At 44.5% G+C, this 16,014-nt stretch overlaps 1 protein-coding gene across 1 annotated transcript in view; it reads left to right on the plus strand.

The window, feature by feature from the left end:
* Positions 1–232: 232 nt before the first annotated feature.
* lmbr1 (limb development membrane protein 1) overlaps positions 233–16,014 on the plus strand; it is a gene marked incomplete in the record, with an annotated part of 32,505 nt that continues 16,723 nt past the window's right edge. The window contains 5 exon segments of the mRNA XM_076290230.1: positions 233–476; positions 3,663–3,735; positions 5,158–5,197; positions 5,938–6,077; positions 6,627–6,730. Coding sequence (XP_076146345.1) covers positions 414–476; positions 3,663–3,735; positions 5,158–5,197; positions 5,938–6,077; positions 6,627–6,730 — 420 coding nt within the window.

Consider the following 16,014-nt stretch of genomic DNA (forward strand, 5'->3'; position numbering starts at 1 on the left):
ATACACATCTTCAGAGCAATCACCGTCAACCAATATATGCACAATGTAAGCTTAAATGTGTACACTCGAATTTTACACTTCACAAAATATTCCAAACATGTTTTTTTTACTTTTGGGCACAAGTTAATTAAACGGATTTTATAGAGTAAAACGGAGACAATTCCGGTTCTTAATGCTTCTCAGTTCACAACGGTTGGGCGTTTCTTGTTGTCGTGGTCTGATGATGTCATTTATTTTGAGTCGTTTCTCTGGCGGTGCAAAACTGAGCAAATGAGACTCTGTCAATGTTGCTAACGGATTGTTTAGGGCGATTCTCAACCATTTAACCCAATATTGCTAAAGAAACATATTTTATAAGACCATGTTGATTTTAGTTTTATGAGTAAGTGATGCGTATATATCCAATATGAAGAATGGAAGACGACGATGTTACCATCAGAGAACAAAATTTCCACAGTCAAGTTCGGGAATACATTGTAAGTAGCTAAGCTTGCTAGCAGTTAGCCAGCTAACATTAGCTGATAAGCTAACTTTAGCTTGCGTTAACACGAAGGCGAAAACAGATAGGTATCAGCGAAAGGTATCCTTAAATAGAAGGCTAACAGACAGTGTAACTGGGTTTGTCACCAATGTTAACGTTACCGTTAAATATCACCGTGCCCCACTACACTTGTGGTGTAACGGCATATTATTCAACTACTATTACACTGGACATCCTGTATCTAACTTTCTTGAGAATATTAACATTAACGTTAGCTGTTATGTTGGCAAAGATAACGTTAGCATTTTAGCTATGTGGTGTCTTTAAAGCCATTCTGTGATGTGGTTGTAATGCTGTTATTTGTTTTTTGTTGCTCAAGGTTCTAACGTTACGTTAAGACTGAGCGTAGCTTTTGGTATGTCGAGTTATTAACAGAGAGGGTTAAAGAGGAGCTAGTAATCAAGGATCTTTGTTATTAATCTGCAACGACAATTGCCTCTTGTGCTTAGCTGTCTAACGTACTGTAACGTTATATGTTAGCCTTGTCAGAATGCTGACTACATTACGTTAACGTTATATCTAATATAATACCTAGCTAATATCGATATGTAACATTAACATTCAATAAGCTGATTCTTTCATTTATTCTGGTGATATTTCTTTGCTGATTGAGTAGATGTTTAAATTGAATTAACGTTAGTTGTGACTATCAGTCAGTTAAATTAATGCTATTACTTAACGTCAGTTAGTTATCATATCTGACAAATCTAGAGTTTTTTGTGTGTCAACAAGCTAGCTGTCAACACTTCAACCTCACGAACACACAGCTGACTTGCACCGGTCGTTGTTTTGTGTTCTGGGAAGTTGCCGAATACTGTACCTTAAAGAATGGTAAATCTATTTGGACTAGATATTACAGATTAGCTCGCTAGATTATTGTCGAGCATGAATGTGTCATCCTGTTTAAACCACGATTGAAGTAGTGAGAATCGATAATGATATATTTAAAAGCCTATTCATCCGAGTAGACAGTATCCGGTTTCCAGTGTCCATTCTTCCATGACTCGTATTAACCAAGCCCCGAGCCTCATTAAAACGCCCTGCCTAGATTGATAGCTTGTTTACAGTTGCTGACACTTCAATCCCATGATCTGTTTCCTTGACTAGTTAACATGTTAACTTATGGGCGAACGCGGCTTAAACCTGTCTTCTTAATGAAACTACCCTGGTGGGCTTGCTATTTTCGGCTTTCACTTCGTTTCCACAGTAAGTGAAGTGCGTCGTGTGGATATCAAAGTCCTCATCCCGCATCACATGGCATGTGACAGCAAATGAACGCACTCTCGCTTTATAAATAGCCAGAATCTTTCACCTTGCTCCCCACAAAATAGATGCGTTCCATGCCCAGGGCACTTTGAGAACTTCAAGGACTTCTTTAGAGAGGGCAAAAAGCAGAGCACGCCCACACACATGCAGCAGAACTATGTGGCGTTGTGTCCTGTAACACTCTGTGTGAGGAGCTGCTTGTAATTTGAGATGCCAGCATACCTCTCAGACATCCTTATGTCAGTAAATTGTCATCACCAGTAGTCAGTGCATTGAAGTACAGGTTTTAGAAACAGTTGTTTCATGAACTGAAAGTGCATGTGGGTATTTTGACAGCAATCAGCCAAGCTTCAGGCTATGTGTTTTTTCTTTCACTCATTCATTCATTCTTTCACTCATTCATTCATTCACTCGGTCTTGTTATGCTATGATAAGCCTATTTTGTGTTATGGCAAAGATTCGTAATTGTATGAAGTAAAATTCGTGAAGAAAAAAAATGTTTTTAAAACTAATCAAATCATAAGAGCCCTCAAAGGTTTTAGTGAAATATGTACCCTAATGCACGAACCGCCTGGGGGAAATTCAAGCTCCCAGACCAAATAGGCTACATGGCCGTTGTTATCTGTGATCTTAGTATAGGAGGACTGTTGTTTACTAGGATACTATGCAAAGCACCCAAACAGGAAAGCTGCTATGTGCATGTTTGTGTTTGTTTACTAAGCTCATGTGGTGTTAAATTCTTTACATGAGAAAGGAGAAGCTGTCTGGCTTGTGTTGTTGACACGCAGTGTGGTATTGTGGCTAATGTTGTGGCTGGCAATATGAGGGCAACATATGCTCAATGTAGAATTACTGTGCGTATCCTTGCACGCCTACATGCTGTGAAGAGATTTCCTTGCAGCAATCCATTTTTACAACCTATGCATGCAACCTATTCCAGTCAGTGGTTTGTCTACTGATTGTAAAAATGGCTGAGTCACTTATGCTCTTAGAGACTGTGCATGACTGTAGCTATGAAACATCTGCAGGGGCAGACAGTTGGGATTCTGGGATATTTTAGGTGCTTGTCACTGTATCATTTCTGAATTTAATATTTGTTTCTCAAAGAAATTGTCTGTACAATTCATTCACTAATAGGTTCGGATGAAAATATTGTCATTTTGTGTTGTTGCGATCCATGCTTGCATTCACAAAGTGAAGTTTGAATAAGATGCACCATTGTCAGGTATATTATTGGAATGTTCACTAGTGTCAACTAATTGCGATGGTTCCCCCTGATCTGCATTTGTATGTCTGTGACTTGAGACTTGGGATGCAGCCTCTCTGGCAGAACAGTAATGCCCGTCTCTGTGAGGCCTGAGTCGGGGTAATCTGATCATGACTCATCGGCTTGACAGGCTGTCATAGGTGCTCCCCCATCCAATGGCGTCCATCTGTGCTGTCAAAATCTGCGCTCAAAATACCCCTGCCTGTGCAGAACACAAGATCTCCCAGACCTCCTGCTGCCCTTGCATTAGCCTACATGATAACGCATCACTCACATGTCATCTGCTTAATGCCTGTGATGTGTAGTTACAGCGTAATTATGCTGTAATATTAGCGTGTCATGTAATGAGATAATGTTTGTTTATACGCTGTAATAATATCATATAATAAAATAATATTCACATGTGTCATCTTTTGTTGGAAACTGGGGATAAGTACGTTTTCTCTCTCTCTCTCTCTCTGGTCTACAGTAGTCGTGCCAAAGGTCCCCAGCACTACTCATACTTATACTAAGCATATTCATGCCCTGGCTCTATGAAAGATGGCACCTGTGGCTTTTCTCACTTCCTGTTTCCTTTTTGCTCTGCAGATCTGCTTCCTTCTTTTTGCGGTGCTGTACATTGTGTCTTACTGCATCATCACCCGCTACAAGAGAAAAAGTGGTAGGTGCCCCCTTTTGCACAAATGGCACGTGTACACCCACACCTAAACCACACTTTCCTTCCACAAGTCATGTTGTCTATCTGCACTTGACAGTCTTCATGCGAAGCACACAAAAGCAAAAACACAAACGTACACAAGAGAAAACATCAAAGGTGTAGGTTTTTGAACATTCTAAGTTCCGCAACAATTGAAGGTTCTAAAATTCTATGTTGAATTCAATGAACCCAGATATTCTTTAGAATGTTAATTTCCCAACATTCCCGTCACACCAGTGTGACGGTACTCCTTTAAGGGTTAATAAAAAAGTTGATTTCAACTCTTTGATGTCCTCATGAGCGACTTCAGGACACCCTTGTTGGCTTAAAAAAGTAGATTGCTGCACTTCCCCTATCACCTGGGGAAACACAGTCCGCTTGGAATCTGGGTTGCGTCTCTCAGTTTCAGGTTATTTGGCCAAGGTGAAGCGCTCCGCTCCTCCCAGGTGTGTTGTGACTTTGAAGGCGGAAACACACTGGCGAGAGGGAGGGACATTGCTTCTGGGTTCTTCTGTGGATCACTTCTATTTCTTTTCTGTTTATTTTTAAATCATATTCTGATAACCCGCTGTTTATAAGTGGACAAGACTTGTCTGAATGTTTGAAAATAAGAGCATGTTGTCAACTGCTGCAGAGTATTAGAGCACCGAAGCCATGATGTGGCATTGTAAAGATAGCAATTTCACTGGATCTAAACAAATAAATCTAACAATAGTGGCAACCATAGCAGTGGCTTTCTTAATCAATTTAAATTATTTAAAAAAAGTTTCCATGATATTAGTATACGTTTTCTACACTGTAAGAATCACAAACTGCAATTATTCATATCAACATCAAATTGATTTTATTTTAGCATGGGTTTCCTCTGTAGAAGACACATAGCTTCACAGCCTGCATGTCCCGGCTTTATTTTTTAGGCAAAAAACGTCACTCTTAAGATCCGCCAGCCTTTGATAAGACGTAAAAATTTCACTGGAATTTTGTTTGTTACTGTTACACCTGACAGAGAATCCTTGTTATGTGACTAAGCTGCTGCCTTGCAAGTAAGACAAGTTTAAACGGCTATAGCCTATATTTAAAAGTAATTTATGAGGTAGAAATGATGGCACATGTCTACATGCAATCCTATCGAAAGTTTGTTTAGATCCAGTAAAACTGCTGTCATGGAAACGGAACGTCACACTTCGTTACTGTATTGCTCAACTATTTGTGTCCATGTATTTATGAGTTTGACCAGGGATTGAGGGTTGGGCACACTGTGTCATGTCCACATAGGTACACATCCATCATTGTAGGTTGAACAGTGTAGCTTGTGCCTGACGTAATTATCCATATCCGCTGATGTGTCTTACATTGCAATGTCTGATTTTGGGTATCTATCCACAGATGACCATGAAGATGAAGATGCCATAGTCAACAGAATATCGTGAGTGTAGCTTTGTGTGTGTGCGTTCGTGCGTGCGTGCGTGCGTGTGTGTGTGTGTGTGTGTGTGTTGACTTCACCCACTATGTGTCTGCAGGGCCTGGGTGGAAAATGTCCACTTAAAAAAACAATTTAGACATAACAGAGTTAACACCATAACAGAGTTACTGTACTTTACATGTACAAGCTAACGTCTCTGTAAGGCGTAGGTCTTAATTCTCTGTCTGTAGAGTATAGAGCTAAATCTAAATTATCAACAATGATTTGTCTATTATATAACTTGACTTGTATTAATTATTAGTTGTACACTAATACAGATCAGTATTCCCACTAACTAAGCTTTCTTTGTCTTTCTTTTTTTCTTTTCATCCTTTTTTTTCAATTTTTCCCCGTTGCTTTCTTTCCACACCCAATATCTATCCGTTTGTTTGTCACTCTACCTATTCATCTTTTTTATCAATCAATCTATCTGTGAGTCTATCTATGTAATCAATCTATCCAATCCCTCTATTGATGTCTTGTATGTCTGTCCGATCAATCTATTTGATTGGTCTGTCCTATATCTATCTATCTATCTGTCTGTCTGTCTATCTGTCTTTATCATATGTCTATCTGTCTATCTGTCTTTATGTCTTTATCCATATGTCTCCGCTCTCTGTCTCTCTGTCTCTCTGTCTCTCTCTCTCTCTGTCTGTCTGTCTGTCTGTCTGTCTGTCTGTCTGTTCCTTTCCTCCCTCTGTCAGTCTTTACCTGTGCACCTTCACTCTTGCCATATCAGGTGGGGCAGTTCTGCTGCTGCCCTTCTCCATAATCAGTAATGAGATCCTGCTCTCCCTGCCCAGAAACTACTACATACAGTGGCTCAATGGCTCTCTCATACATGGTCAGTAACCCTTACTCACACAATCAATCTCTGTTTCTCCCTAGATTTTCTCTACACAGAGATAACGGCAATTTTAGTGTTAGTGATTCTCTCTTATAGCTTACTTTAAAATGTAACATAGTTGACATAGTTACGATAATAACCAAACTGTTAGGCTATATAACGTAGTGTATGACTAACAATGAAATGATGCCCACTGTGGCATTAAAGCGGCCACAAGGGGGCGTTACACCTCCACGATAAAATAATTCCTCACTTGCTGAGAGCATCTTAGTACAAATGAAGCAAACAGACATTTTAGAGGATGCTATGATTATTGAGAAAAGGGGCACACATGATGTGAAATGAATGTGTTTGCATGGGCCACAGCCACATACAGCTCATATTTGTCATTATGGCTTCAGATGGGCCATAGGCAGCATGTCACGTAATGCAAAACACAAAGGGAAATAGATAGAACATATTACTTGTACTCTTTCATCCCAAATGTGTTGTCCTTTTTTGATGCATTGATTTGTGAACTGACTGTTTGATTGGTTGGTGTCCTAGGACTGTGGAACCTGGTCTCGCTGTTCTCCAACCTCTGTCTCTTTGTGCTCATGCCCTTTGCTTATTTCTTCCTGGAGTCCGAGGGCTTCGCAGGATCTAAAAAGGTAACGACTCACCTGATCTTTGTGTACCACTCTCGAACCAGTGGGCCTGCAGCCAAATTACTTTTTAAGAACTACAACTAAGGACAGTATTTGTGAGTGTAGAAATTGCTTCTCCTGTTGATGCGGTGAAATACATGGTACAAGCATCAGCCAGGGGAATGGAGAGTTGAACTGTTGAAAGTACAAAAAGCCTTTATGAATGCTTTAGATATTTGATTCAAGGATTCAAGGATTTTAATTGTCATTCCAAAAACATAGGTACATGAGTTGGGAACGAAACAGGTTACTGAGGTCTCAGTAAGGCCAGCAATAAATTACCATAAAATTAATGTACAAATGTTTACTAAAAGAAACAAAACACCCCCCCACCTCCCATCCTACATTCTCCTCTCTCACACACACACATCCCAGAATAAGTATAAGTATAAGTAAGTATATATACTCTTTTGATCCCGTGAGGGAAATTTGGTCTCTGCATTTATCCCAATCCGTGAATTAGTGAAACACACTCAGCACACAGTGAACACACAGTGAGGTGAAGCACACACTAATCCCGGCGCAGTGAGCTGCCTGCTACAACAGCGGCGCTCGGGGAGCAGTGAGGGGTTAGGTGCCTTGCTCAAGGGCGCTTCAGCCGTTCCTACTGGTCGGGGTTCGAACCGGCAACCTCCAGTTACACGTCCGAAGTGCTAACCACGGCTGCCCCTAAATACACACACATAAACACACACTCAACTAGCCAGACCAGTTGACAGTGCAGTGCGTGATTTTCAGAACTTTGGGATGGGTACCACTCAAGAATTTTATCCATCTCTGTATCTGAATTGAGCACCACTACACACTTGACCCTCTGTGTCGGGTGTGTGTGTGGGTCTGTGTCCGGGGTCAGGGGTCAGGGGTCAGATCGTTTCTCCCTGCTTTTTTCTGTGCGCGTGTGCTCCCGTGGTGCGGAGGTGGGGCAGACGTGGCCCAGCGGGCCTGCATGTCGTCTGGCGGCAGCAGCAGGTGTCTGGGCCGTGCCCGCCGTCTGACTCCGGCTCCCGCTCCGCTGCGTCTCTGCGGCGGCTTCATTAAAACATGAAAAGCCCCGAGGACTCGGCGCGTCACCCGACGCCCCATCTCACCTAACCCCTTTAAACGGCCCGCAGGCCGCAAACACTTCAACACCGCGCCATCAGCGGCCCGCCTGATTTATTTCCCTCCCACCCTCTCCCTCTGTGTCTCCCTCTCTCTACCTCACTCTCTCTCTCACACTTCTTTGGTTTCCTTCCTCTCCTGTGTCTTTATGTCTCTTTGTCACTCCTTCTTCGTGTCCATTTTTCTTAATCTGTCACATCCTTCCTTTTCACTCTTTCTGGCTCTCTCTTTTTTTTTGTCATTCCATCATATGTTTTTTTGACTAAGTATTTTAGTCACACACAGTCACAGTCAGTCACACACACACACACACACACACACACACACATACCACTGACCTAGGTGATTTAATAGTAAGCACCTTTACCTCTGTCCTCACCCCCCTCCCGCCCTGAAAATAAAACTTCAAAAGCAGAGGCCAATAATCGCTCGGCACGGCTCGGTACACTTCCTCATTTGAGTAATTACTCTGAGAGAGAGAGACAGAGAGACAGACAGAGAGAGAGAGAGAGAGAGAGAGAGACTAATACCGGAGCTCTGGAGGTTCATAAAGCTTCAGCAACACCGTGGCGCAATGGAGTGGCAAGCGAAGGAAGGGGGGAAAAATGAAAAGAAAACCAGATTTGCTTTTAATTCACCTCTGTCCTGTGTCCCAGTGTGAAGCCCTCCTGGTTTATGTCCCGCCTGGCACACGGGGACGTAAAAATTAGTCTGTACTGTAGTTTACGAGGCTCGGGCTAATTTGCGAGGGCCGGGCCATGGTAATAATGGACAGGGCTGCCGGGATGAAGGAGGAAGTGGACCACGGGCTTGGGACCCGCAGCTTTATGTCCTCCTCTCTCTCTCTCTCACACACACACACTCTTTCTCTCTCTCACTCTCTCACTCTCTCTCTCTCACACTCTGTGGCTCTTTCATTTCGACAAGACTGTTTCTCGCTACTGATCATCCATAAATGTGCAAGGAGGGAGCACTGCTTTATGTTGCGCTACACGTCCAGGTATGGGCCTTGCGTGCGTGCATGAGTGTGCGCGTGTGTGTGTGTGTGTGTGTGTGTGTGTGTGTGTGTGTGTGTGTGTGTGTGTGTGTGTGTGTGTGTGTGTGTGTGTGTGTGTGTGTGTGTGTGTGTGTGTGTGCGCGCGTGTGTCTGTGGGCGCGTGTGTCTGTGGGTGCGTGTGTCTGTGGGTGCGTGTGTCTGTGGGTGCGTGTGTCTGTGGGTGCGTGTGTCTGTGTGTGTGTCTGTCTGTGTGTGTGTGTGTGTGTGTGTGTGTGTGTGTGTGTGTGTGTGTGTGTGTGTGTGTGTGTGTGTGTGTGTGTGTGTGTGTGTGTGTGTGTGTGTGTGTGTGTGTGTGTGTGTGTGTGTGTGTGTGTGTGTGTGTGTGTGTGTGTGTGTGTGCGTGTGTCTGTGGGTGCGTGTGTCTGTGGGTGCGTGTGTCTGTGTGTGTGTCTCTCTGTGTGTGTGTGTGTGTGTGTGTGTGTGTGTGTGTGTGTGTGTGTGTGTGTGTGTGTGTGTGTGTGTGTGTGTGTGTGTGTGTGTGTGTGTGTGTGTGTGTGTGTGTGTGTGTGTGTGTGTGTGTGTGTGTGTGTGTGTGTGTGTGTGTGTGTGTGTGTGTGCGTGCGCGCAGAGAGAGAGAGGAAACGATCAGAAAACGGCCGCTCTCATACATGACAAAAGCAAGCGCCCCACTGAGATACTGAGGGACATAGCAGCTCACAGCAGAGGGGCAAGAAAGCCGGATGTGGGGGAGTTTAATACCCCTGAAGCCCTATTCACTGCCCCCTCCCCACCTCATTCCCAAACGCTCACATTAATGTTCACGTTAGATGGCCAATCTCTTGGGGAGGGGGGGCTTAATGTTGTCATTTATGTGCACCTATGATGTCCAATAACCTGACCGCTCTGGAAAGTTCCGAGGAAATGAAAACCGGCAGAACTTTTTACGCACATACCTTTAATCGAAAACCTAATTCAGAGCAGAAGGCTCGCGTGGGCCACATGTAGTTCATGTGGATGTGGATGTGAATGTGGATGCAGCCACAACCATGACTTAAGAGTCTACCTTGTACCTTGCCAGCAGGCTGTTCCACTCTTAAATGCCAAGACCAGAGGTCTCTGCTTCAACTAGTCACTGACCGTATTGATTATGGCATCAGTTCTGGACAGTTTAAATGCACCAAGGATTTGGCATGTCAGGGTGGCAGACGGGCCTGACCCATTGATGTGTGTTGACTGAGGGCTTGGTGCTCTTAAGTTTGCATCTGTTGCCAGTGAGGTGTTTCCTGGAAGTATCATTGAGCAACTACTGCTGTTCAGTGATGGAGAGATCATCATTGTGACCCTCTGCTCTTTAGTCTCTGTTGGTTGATCAACAGCACCTTTGGGAAACTCGGCCCCTTTGACTTGTTATCAGGGATGAAAACAGACGTGAATTTGTTTGCATGGCCCAATTGTTTTTAAATAAGCGTGATTAATTAACTGAGTAATATACCTCTTGTTTAATAGTGTTAGTGTAAGATGTCAATACATATGTATTGTGTAGTAATATTCCGACAAGCTTCCAATAGAGTGAGCTCATAGGATTGCATGTATTAACTGTTTAACACAAAGCTATTATTTCATAATTCAACAAAACGTCAATTTGAAAATGTACTCGTGAGAGTAGTGTTTGCTCTGCAGTCGGAGTTGACACGTGATGTGGTGACACTGAGGTCAGAGAGTAGTCATGGCTTTTTGTCAAACTGGATAAGGAAATCTCCCCATGTATGCAATCTGTGTGCAGGTTTGTGATTGCCAGACTGTCTGCTGTTCTCCTTTCTTGCTACAGATGACGCTGTTGAGCAGCTAACTGGTTGTGTGGCTGGTGCATCTGCTGGCTCTTGGCAAAGATTAAAACAGCTTCTTCCTAAGCATCTTAGTCTCCTTGTGCATGCCGATTCATTTCACATGCAGATGCACAGCAATACAAAACAAAACAAACACACAACAAAAAAGATTCCCCCCCCCCCCCCTAGTGAAATACCTTGTATTTAGCTTGTGTCCCAATGCTGCAGGTTTAGTCATGCAATACTGTGCATGTTTTAACTGTGAAATAAATATTTTGGAAAAAATAGTTTGTGTGAGTTTGTATGGTTTTGAGCATAACTTTTGAAATGTGGAAGTTAGGTTTAATATGTTTCTTTTACTATGTTCATTAGTGCACATATAGGCGCTACACGTTTGTGATTGAACAGCTTCCTCTAAAAAACCCTGCTTTGGGTTACTAAGAGACTCTTTTTGTGCCTCCCTTACAATGGCAGTGGATATTTATTTCAGACGGGCAGAGTGCTAAGGGCCTTTCTTTCCCAGGCCCGGGTCCTTCCAATCTGGGCAAGTGGTGCAGAGCTGTGTTTGCACACCTCACTTAAGGTCAGAGTGTCTCCACAAAAAGCCCCTGCGTACACAATGTGCATCTCCATGGAAACATATGAGATTTAGCTGGGAATTTTGAAAGAGGAAACCAGAAAAGCACAATATTTGGAGGTTTTTGTTGATGTGTGTTTTTTCTTTTTTTTGTAGTAGTAGTAGACGTTTTTGAGCAAAGATTTTTAGGTAAATCAAAGTTTCTTTGATTCTTTGTCAAACAGGATAAGTTTGGGAGTTTGGATCAAAGTGTCTTTAGTTTACTGGAATTTCTGCTTTATTTTGAGCTTCTCTCTCTAGATGGTGTACTGTTGAATGTTGAGTGATTTTTCAGCGTTCAGCATTCAATAAAATGTATTTTAATAAGTTAATTCAAAATGGTTGTATAGATCTTGTGATTTATGAAGTCAGTTTGTGTAACTGAAGCGCTCAGTGCATGCGCAAACAAACTGAGAGCTGGGGTAGGAGATGGATGCGTCCAGATAAACTATCTATTTTCGGTGGGTCTGCCCATTCAGGAACTAAAATCCTATTGTACCGCATGAGGCCTTGCGTCTTCGACATGACACTTATGAAACGGAACACACAATAGTGTTCTGGCCCTACTCAGTGTTATCAAACACACGCTACAAGTCCAGACATGGCTCTAGATGTGCTGTTGTGTTGGTATTCTTGTTCCTGTCACTGGCCTGACTATGATCTACGAGGGTGATAATATGGGGGATTGGGATGGGGTGGGGGGGTGGGGGGGGGGGGGGGGGCACTAACAGACACACTCACTATTAGCCAGAGAGGACCAAGCATGTCAGGCTTGAATGAGTGCATGGATGGATGGTCACCACCAGTTCACATCTGCTCACTAGCCCACCAGCTTTGCACATGGCTGTAAATTGCTGTCCCTTAATAGGGATGCATCGCAACACGAATGCAGCCTTCAAATAACTCCAAGGCTCCTTCCTAGGAGTAGTGTTTTTTCCCCTCTCTGTCTCTTTTTTGAGTGCTTCTGTGTGACTCCTTTTCTCTCATTCATTTGATCACTCTTACTCTGTCTCTCTGGGCTTGACAAAACACAGGTGACAGTTGTTCGCTCTTTGAAGACTTATCAGCCTGACACCTAACAGTAATTAGGAAAAGATGGACTCACTGTAGGTAGGAATAACATGCTCTGGGCCAACTTCAAAAAGTAGCTACTTCCTCCCCTATAAATCCTATAATGTTAAATCTGTTTTCCCCCCTTTTCTTCAAGCATTGAGGCCATATTTGCACATGAAGGGGGACCTTTCATTTTGGGCACCCACTGAAGGGGAAAGACCAAGTGTGTCGAGTGTTAGGAAGGGGGCATAGTATTGAAATGCTTTTAGTGTATTTGGGGTCTTTTTTTTATTATTTTCCTCTTTACCTTGAGTTTTAGAATTTGAGATGTGAAAGATGTGAGCTTTGTGTGTGTGTGTGTGTGTGTGTGTGTCTGTGTCTGCCCTGTAATTTTTAGCTTTGATTTTAATAATTTAACTCTTGCATGAATATATTTGTCTGTCTGTCTGTCTGTCTGTCTTTGGTTTCCTCTCATGGACAATCAGTAGTCGTGTGGCTGGAGATGTAGAGTTATTGAGTGCCGACAAAGTATGCCTGTGTGTATGTGTCACTGAGTGTGTGTGTGTGTGTTGGGTGTGTGTGTGTGTGTGTGTGTGGGGGGGGGGGGGGGGATGTATTTCCCGTGCTTCCCCCCCTCTCCTCTGTTTTGTGTCTCTGACACGGCAGCTCTGGTCACCGGACAGAGTTCGCACTAATAAGGCAGGGGGGCATCTGGTGAGGCTCTCTCAGGCGGGGCGAGTCTGTCCTGGGCACCAGTGCCCCCTCGCTGCCCCCACTCCGCGCTGGTGGAGAGACAGATGACTCGAAGGAGTGCGGGTCAGTGCCTAAGCTCCAGACTTCACCTAACATGTAACCACTTAAATCCACAGCCCTTTGATGGCCAGGCCCCACAGCTTCTGAGAGTCCCAGTGCAGCCATAGCATGTTCGACAAGGCAGTTAAATTTGAATGCGCTCATAGTGGGCAGTAGAGCTTAGGCAAATCTCAGCGCAATCACTGGGGGCAATACTGAAGGGAATGTTTTCCCTGCCTCTGTCTGTTAACATTACTCTGTCTGTTTGCCATACAAGTCAGATGAAATCTGATTGTTGAATACAGTACAGTTTAGGGTTGTTGTAGCCTTACTGGACTTTGTAAAATACTGAGTAGGAACTGTTTGCATCTATTCACATTCTTCTTGCTTCTTTTTGAATGTCAGCGTCTTTACGATGATGGCATGACTAGGATGGAACACTGTTATATTTGTCCATCAATTAAGCTAAATTATCAAAAGTCTGACTAAATATTGGGCCTGAAAATTAAAGGGCCACCTTAAATCCAAGGGTATACAAAATCCCAGTGCCTCCTTAAGTTGGAATTTACATCCAAGCCTTTTTAGAACCTCCTTAAATGTGTAGGCTGATGGTTCTGGAAGCTTCTCTAGCTGCCGGCCCGCTCGGGTGAAGCCCTGAGTGAGACGAAGCTCCTCGCCTGTCCAGACAGCCGGAGGAGGAGAGATGAGCTGTCAGCTGCCTGCCGCTCGCCTCCACCAAATGATTAATGGGCCTTTCCCCTCTCTATTAGTCTCCCACGTCTACCCTCTCTGCCTGCCTGTCTCTCCGCCTCTCCCACCGTTCATCCATTTTGCTCCCTCCATTTCTCTCCATCCCTTTATCAGTTCCTCTCTGTCACAGACTCGCCTTTTCCTCTTTTTTCCTCCTCAGCCTCCTCCATCCGATTGGCCTCTATTTGTCTGCTTCACCCTCTGCTCGACTTTACCAGGCTCTTGCCTCTCTATTACACTACTTTCTAATGAGACTCCCGTAGCTTGACCTACTACAATAATGCTATATTGCTTTTTTTGCACATAAACAATTCTGTCACGTAAATGCAACAAACATTATTATGGCTCATCCATGCATGCGTTAGGTCACACTTTTCCTGATTAGCACACACTGATGTTCTCTGTGCTTGCTCTGTCCTCTCCTTCGCATGATGTTCTTTTCATAATCTCACAGTCATAATCACAATCACAATTTCTTTTAAATCAACTGAGTGTCCAGTCTTGTTTCATTTTCTTTCATGCATCCCTGGTTTGTTCCAGGCATATTTCTGGGTTGGACACTCGTTGTCCTTTTCTTGGAAGTCATGGATGCTAATACACACACACGCACACACACACACACACACACACACACACACAAACACAAATTTCTTGGAAGGTAGTGCTAGCATTAGCGTAGCAGAAGCTAGCCCAGCTCGGAGCAGCACGAGGGAGGAGGATGCTGAATATTTCAGAGCTGCTAAATTTAGCACCGCGCACTTTCAGAGAGAGGGCAAGAATAGAAACTTTCAGGCCGGGCACATCTAAGGAGAAAGATGACTCTTTTTCTTTTCTCTCTCTCTCTATCTCGCTCTCTCTTGCTTTCTCTAACTTTGACTCCTGCATACTCTCTCTCCTTCACTGTCTCCCTCCCCTTCATTCTCTCCGTCTCTCTCTCTCTCTGTCTCTCTCAATCTCTCTCTCTCCTCTCTTGATCTTGATCTTGATCTCGTTCCTCTTCTCCCAGAGAGAGGCAGGCAGCTCTGTCAGATCAGTGGACGTTGACGAGTCTATTTTCGAGCTGCGGCTCGTCGGATGTCAACAGGCACGGCCAGCGTCCTCTCTGACAGAGTTGTCGGACAGTGCCTGACCAGATGTGCCAAGTGAGGGGAGTGGAGTGGACCCGCTGCAGGTGTGCTGCTGGGTGTCACCTCCACGGACTGAGAGCCATATGCTCTAGGCAGGAATGGACGTTTGCATGGGTGGAGAGAGGATGGGGGGGGGGGGGGGTGCTGCCCGAGGCTTGCTGGCAGGTGGGTCGATGTGGGTTGTTCTGGTGGGCTCCAGTTGGACAGAGTGGCAGTGCCGTCATCTGCCCAGAACTCATCTCCAATTCAAGGTGACCTGCCGAACACGGTTTCCATAACACACACACACACACACACACACACACACACACAGAAACACACACAGAAACACACACACGAAAACGCACAGATCCATTCTCCTGCACTCTTGGCTCTCTTTGATTGTATGTGTACACATGTCTTTGTGCATGTGTGTACTTGCACATGCTGGTGTGTGTCTGTTAGTATGTGCTCGTGTGTGCGTGTGCGTGTGTGTTGGTGTCGTCTGCAGCCAGCTGGCAGGACTCGCGCGTTCAGGAGCAGCAGCAGTGTTGAGGGCAGGCGAGGAGCATCCTTGCCCCAAATGATCTGCATGCGTAATGATGTGAGCTTTATAAATCATTGAGTGGCCTGCCCTAAAGGGAATACACCTTCAGCAGGGCAGCGCCGGCCGCTTAAGGTGGACCGGCTGAGCGCCGCAGCCAGCTCAGTGGGAGCCGCGGAGCGCGGGGAGGCGGTCCGCCTTAAGAGAGCGGGCCAGGGACGAGAGAATAGTCCCTGAAAGCATTCTGCTCTCACCTCCCTCACCTCCAGAACGCCGCCACTGAGCGCGCTCAGCCCAGCGCAGCTGCCACTGCTCTCTGTCTTCTCTCCTCCTCTCTCTGTGTCTCTATCCCCTTCTCTCTTCTCTCTTCTCTTTCTGTCTGTCTTTGTAATCTGTGTTGTCTCCATCTGCTTCCCCGTTCTCTTTCCATTCTTTACTTACTGTTTATTGCCTGTGCCTATCC

The sequence above is a fragment of the Alosa pseudoharengus genome, unplaced genomic scaffold (assembly GCF_046254945.1).
Source record: "Alosa pseudoharengus isolate Yale_2024_CS ecotype anadromous, Long Island Sound unplaced genomic scaffold, YU_APseudo_1.1 YU_APseudo_1.1_scf_18, whole genome shotgun sequence".
Taxonomy (NCBI): Eukaryota; Metazoa; Chordata; class Actinopteri; order Clupeiformes; family Clupeidae; genus Alosa; species Alosa pseudoharengus.